The sequence below is a fragment of the Rhinopithecus roxellana genome, chromosome 10 (genome assembly GCF_007565055.1).
Source record: "Rhinopithecus roxellana isolate Shanxi Qingling chromosome 10, ASM756505v1, whole genome shotgun sequence".
NCBI lineage: Eukaryota > Metazoa > Chordata > Mammalia > Primates > Cercopithecidae > Rhinopithecus > Rhinopithecus roxellana.
Window position 1 is genome coordinate 7,647,959 of NC_044558.1, and position 6,000 is coordinate 7,653,958.

The window sequence follows — 6,000 nt, forward strand, 5'->3', positions numbered from 1 at the left end:
GAAATTTTTGTTTTCTTTCAGTCCTGTCAAAGAGTTGATCATTGCTCTCTTTTCTCAGAGTTAAATCCGATTTTTCTTGGAGCTAAATCCAATTGTCTTTCCTCTCAATCTAGGGCTCTCTCTTTCCAAATCACATTGTCACTTAAGTCAACAGCCACCAAGTTTCAGAAAGTCAAGAAAATAGCATATAATCTTGGCATCGCACACATAAATGTCAGAAGCATATTTTCTAGGAGAGGGTGAGAAAAAAGTCCTTTGGTTGTAAGTCCCATGGATCCCACCAACCTGCAGACTGAGACCCAGAAACAGAAAAAAAAAAAAAAAAAAAAAGAGGAGAAAACATTTCGAACCTTAGTGAAGTTGCTGCCAGAGGTCCAGTCGGGGAGAAGAATTATCTAAGGGGAAGGGGAAGGTGCCGGCTATTTAAAGTGTGGTCCCAGAGCGCCTCTGTGGCACTCGTAATTCTAAACTTGGCCCAGCCCACATTCCACCCTTGTGCCTCCCCCTCCACTTTTCACCCCTCCCCTCCCTCGGCCACCGGACAACCCGCACATGAGTGATTCCGCAGTCTGGGGAGTGTGCACACCCTGGCAGGTCGGGCCAGCTGCTGGTGAGCTTATGAAGCATGGTCTCTTCCCCAGAGCTCATGTGCGCTTCCCACCTGGTGATCTCAGGGTCTCTGTGGAGGGATCCTGCCTCCCACCCCTGTCTCTAACACACGTGCTCCTATAAATCCATCAAGAATAGGTGTTCCTTTGGTCAGGTGCTGTGTAGATTAATTTACAAATACATTTATCTTACCGTTTTGCAGCTTGCAATGTGGAATGGACGATGATTTAGAATAAAGATACATAGATACAGAACTATGAGATGTCAGAAAAACTTCCCAAACATACACAGACATTTATACACATAGAAGAAGTCTGAAAAAAAGTCACTAAATGGTTAATAGTAGTTACTTTTGTAGAGCGGAACTGAAATCAGGAGATGGCAGTAAGGGAGATTTTTTTCCCCACTTTATCAATATTGTTTGGATTTTTAAATAGTATGCTGTAATTTTAAAGTAGTTTTTAAATCAATAGAGAAAAGGAAGTGTCAAAGTTTAAAATAAAGCCAAGCCCTAAAGCTGTCATAAGTGAAGGAGCTGGTCGTGAGCACGAGGCACAGGTCATCCAGGGAGCTTCGTTGTTCTGCAGGAACAGCCCCCAGAGGCGGCTGCGAGCGCAGCTCATTCAGCCTGGAGTCTAGGACAGGGCAGAGTCCCACCTCAGCCACGTGCCGAAGCACAGTGCATGCAGGGGAAACCTGCTTAGACTTTGACACCAGAGAGTGTGGGGTCTGAGTCCTACATATGTGACTGTCCAGCTTGAGATTTCAGGAGATAGGTGACTCACTGTAAATGGCAGCTGTTATTCATCCTTACGGGATTATTCACAGTGAGCAGGCAAGTCTTCTTGAAGGAGACAGGACTGAGAAACCCCTGAGCTAAGCTGGGCTCTGGCCAGACTGGGAGAATGAGTTAGGTAGGGGATGGGGCAATGAGTGAGGTGACAGAGACATCTTGAGATGACAGAGAGGAGTGGAAAGAAAGATGAATCGAAGAGTCTAAGGTAGTTTCCATTTCCTTCATCCCTCATCTAACTTACGGGCATGGGGCAGGGGCAGGGGCAGGGAAACACCGCGTGGCAATACCTGGAGAGCTTCCCAGAAGCTTCTTGGAAATCATTCTTCTTATGTTTCAGCTGCCCCTGTTCCTCTCCCCTTTCAAGCTTTCATCTCTTAGATTGAGCCATGTAAAGCAATAAACCAAAAGGGTCCGGAGACAGCCTACAAACTCATGTAAAAAAAGACCATCTTCAAAGCAGTGCTATTGACTTCCATTTTTACTTATCCTTGAGTGGTACTTACTAACGGCCTACTACGCATTATAAACTTTGGCGTTTGTAATCTAAAATTACCAGATAACTGGTGTTTTCTCAGATACCATTCGGCCTTTGGCAATGTTGCACAGCCCCTTCTATGTCCTCATATATGCAAACGGTTGCAATTTCCAGTTTCCAGGAAAGACTGTCAGTGACAAGGACATCATCAGGCTTATCCTGAGTTGGTTGTAAGTTGCTGCTCTTGTATTAAGGAATGTTGGCTTTACTTACCAACTCTTTTGTTTTTACATAACTGCTGCCATGTTACCACATGTTGACTCCTATTTTATTCCTCTCCAAATGTTTGTTATCCCCAATTTCTTTTTCCCCTATAAAGTGGGAATGGCTATGGTAGGTTTTTTGTCCTGCTTAGGTTGACAAAAGTTAAACAACAACAACAAAAAGCTTGAGAACCACTGGTAGATAAATGTTGGTGACAGTCCCTCACAACTTCCTGTCTGGGGTTCCACACAAAACAGGCGTGACTAGCCTTGCATCTACCTCACGTTGCCATCATCCTTTGGTCTGCTGGGTGCATAGTCAAGAAACCTGAAAACAAGTAACACCAGAATTAGTATTCAAGAGTTCTTACTCAAGAGACTGCATAAGTTTTAAGACTCACTAGAGATTGTTAGTGAGGATACTGAAGGCTGCACTTCCCACAACAGGACTGTATAAAACAAAGTGAACCATGCAAAAAGCAGGCCTAGGAGGTCCTGGTTTGTACCAAGTTCATCCCAGGTATGTTTAAATGACAGTAGGCCATGATATGCTCTCCCAAAAATTGTTTGACTCTACTAGGAGTGGAATAAACATTTCTGAGCAACATCAAGGTGGCAAAGGAAGTGGTGGGTTCTCCTCTGGAGACCTTTAAATTAAGAGATGTAGTTCTGTTTAACTGCAGGAGTCAGGAACCTGTTGACCTTTTGGATCCCTTTTTAAATATCACACTGAAAGAAAAGAAAACACACTGAAAGAAAAGTAGAACAGACTAATCAAATTATGGCTTGCTATAACTGAAATCATTCGAACAACAAAATGAGTAATGATAGTATGGGATTGTAGCCCAAAGAACAAAATTCACTAATAAGTTCATGCTGATACAAATAACCAATACGTTAATAAGTGGGAATGAAAGGACCATTCTTTCTTGCAGTTGAATTCCAATAAATAAATATAGAAGGATGCCGAGCATGGTGGCATGCACCTGTAAGCTCAGCTACTCAGGGAGGCTGAGGTGGGAGGATTACTTAAGCTCAGGAGTTTGAGGCAACACAGCAAGACCCCATCTCAAAGAAAAAGAAATCTTTTTTTTTTTTTTTTTTTTTTTTTTTGAGACGGAGTCTGGCTCTGCCGCCCAGGCTGGAGTGCAGTGGCCCGATCTCAGCTCACTGCAAGCTCCGCCTCCCGGGTTCCCGCCATTCTCCTGCCTCAGCCTCCCCAGTAGCTGGGACTACAGGCGCCCGCCAGGTCGCCCGGCTAGTTTTTTGTATTTTTAGTAGAGATGGGGTTTCACCATGTTAGCCAGGATGGTCTCGATCTCCTGACCTCGTGATCCGCCCGTCTCGGCCTCCCGGAGTGCTGGGATTACAGGCTTGAGCTACCGCGCCCGGCCAAGAAATCTTAATAAATGTAGAAGGAAAGAGAAAAATAGGAAATCACCACGAGACAAACACCACTATAATAATTGTTGCAGACAAGATCTACCAACGAACGCTAAAATTGGTGGGTGAAAGTTCAAGGAGGAACAGAATTTTTACAATTCCAAAGTGTCTCCCCCAAGATATGTATCAACTACAAAGGGAAAAATCGTAATTTTGAAGTAGAGAAGCCAGGCAGAAACCACCTTAACCAAATTACCAAGGTCAACACCACCAGTACTAAGACATCAATATCTACCTATATCATGAAGCATGGATATGATGTACTAAGAGGGACACAACGTTTTTGTGATACTCTTGCCAAAAATGTGGTTCAATCACAAGAATCGTAAGACAAACCCAAAGTGAGGGGCATTTGACAAAATTACTGATCACTACTCTTCAAAAGTGTTAAAAGTGTCACGAAAGACAAGACAGACAAGAAAAGAAAGACTGAGGAAGTGTTTTAGGCTGCAGGAGACTAAGGGAAAATAACAACTAAATGCAATGTGGGGTCCTGAATGGGATTCTAGATAGGATCCTGGAATAGAAAAGGACATGAATGTAAAAACTGGTGAAAGTTGCATAAGGTCTTTAATTTACTAGTTCCCTATCAATGTTAATTCCCTCGTTCCAACAATTGTACTATGGCTGTGAAAGATGCTAACATTAGGGGAAGCCGAGTGAAAGATGGAAGCTCTCTGTACTATTTTTGCAATTTTTCTGTAAGTCTAAAATAAAGTTTTTTCGTTTTTCTTTTCTTTTTTTTTTTTTTTAAGATTTTCGTTTACACTCTATTACAGCCCAAGTACTTGACCCTGCTGTGAAAAGCTCTGGGATGTTACATGCAGAAACCAGAGGTGTCACTGAAAACTGTGAAGAGTTTTCTGTTTGATCCCAGATGGGATAATTCACCTAAATTCTATAAGCTCCAATTTGTTTTCTTTTTTTTGTTTTTGTTTTTGAGATAAGGGTCTCACTCTGTTGCCCAAGCTGAGTGCAATGGCACAATCATAGGTCACTGCAGCCTCAACCTCCTAGGCTCAAAGGATCCGCTCAACTCAGTCTCCCCAGTAGCGTGGACTACTACCATGCCCAGCTAATTATTTTTTAATCTTTTATAGGGATAGGGTCTTGCTGTGTTGCCCAGGCTGGTCTTAAACTCTCAGCCTCAAGCAATCCTGTCTCAGCCTCCCAAAGCACTGGGATTAGAGGCGTGAGCCACCACACCAGACCCAAGGTCTGAAAGAAACAAGACTTATGACAAAGAATATTAATAACACCAACCATTACCATTACTAACGTTTGTTGTGCATTTCAAACGGGCCAGGCGTGGTGCTAAGTGCTATACAGGCACCATTTCATTTTATCCTCAGAACAAACCTGTGACACAAGAATTACTGACAAGATCATTTTAAAGATAGGAAAACAAAGACTTAAAGATAATTACTTGCTAGGCCACATAACTAGTAAATGGTAGACCCAGGATTTGAACCCAGGTTTGTAGAATTCTAAAGTGCATTATTTATTTATAGCTACCATGTTCTCTATACTTTAAGTCTAGAGGTGGAGGAAAAAAGACAAGAAAAACACTAAAAAGCACAACTCTAGTACTGCTTATTTTCGCTATTGCTGGCCCGTGGGATTAAATATAACTTTCTCAGGAAAGACGTGAACAATGAAAATGACAAGAAAAATGTTGCTTTCACTGAAAATCTCATCAGACCTGAAGAATACTTAAAAAATCTAATCAGAAGGCTCTCTTCCCATCCCAATGTGTTCCACAATTCTACTACTCTGCCCTCCCTATTAAGTTAAATCATACCTTTTGTCTTTAACTCTAGAAAAGTAGTTGCCGTTTTTTTCCAGTTTCATCCTGTTTCTTCCAATCCCTGTTTCCCTGATTTCTTGTCCGACTCTCAGAGTACACAGAGTTTGCAACCCTTATGTAACTAGTCTCAGTGGGAAGTTCTTGATGAACAGTTAGTGAGCAGGGGTTCTGAGGGAATGGAGACACCCTGACACCATCAAGCTGTGGTGAGGGATGAGGGCAGAGTGGCAACATTTAAAAAAAGCAACTTCAATCTCTGGACAGTCTTTTATCCTAAACATTTTTAAACACCACTGCAGGACGTTATTTGTGAGGAACAAAATCTATTGATGCACTGGTCATGCGGCTGACTGATGTGGAATGCAGTGTGGCTGGAATCTCATCTCTCATGTCTCAGCCCAGAGAGAGAGAGGGAACCCAGAAGGGAAACGCAACTGGTTTCCCATGACTGGGAAACAGGACAGCTCTCATGTGTCCTGGTTTCCCCAAACAAGAAGAAACAGACAGGGCCTGCTCAAACTGTGTGGTGTCAATGCCCGTGAGCCAAAGACCATGAGGAACACACCTACAGTTAAACAAGTTGGGTTCGTTACTCATGGCAACAAGG

The 6,000-nt window shown here is 42.8% G+C and overlaps 1 protein-coding gene across 2 annotated transcripts in view; it reads right to left on the bottom strand.

Moving 5' to 3' along the window:
* The window catches only part of SLC6A13 (solute carrier family 6 member 13), a 50,423-nt gene extending 47,969 nt beyond the window's left edge, over positions 1-2,454 (bottom strand). Inside the window, exon 1 of one of the 2 annotated variants that reach the window (XM_030939722.1) lies at positions 1,693-2,454. In XM_030939722.1, coding sequence (XP_030795582.1) covers positions 1,693-1,726 — 34 coding nt within the window. In that variant the 5' untranslated portion in view covers positions 1,727-2,454. Of the gene's footprint in view, positions 1-350 lie in introns of both variants that reach the window. The other variant, XM_010375984.2, reaches the window with a different exon arrangement.
* Between the last annotated feature and the right edge of the window lie 3,546 nt (positions 2,455-6,000).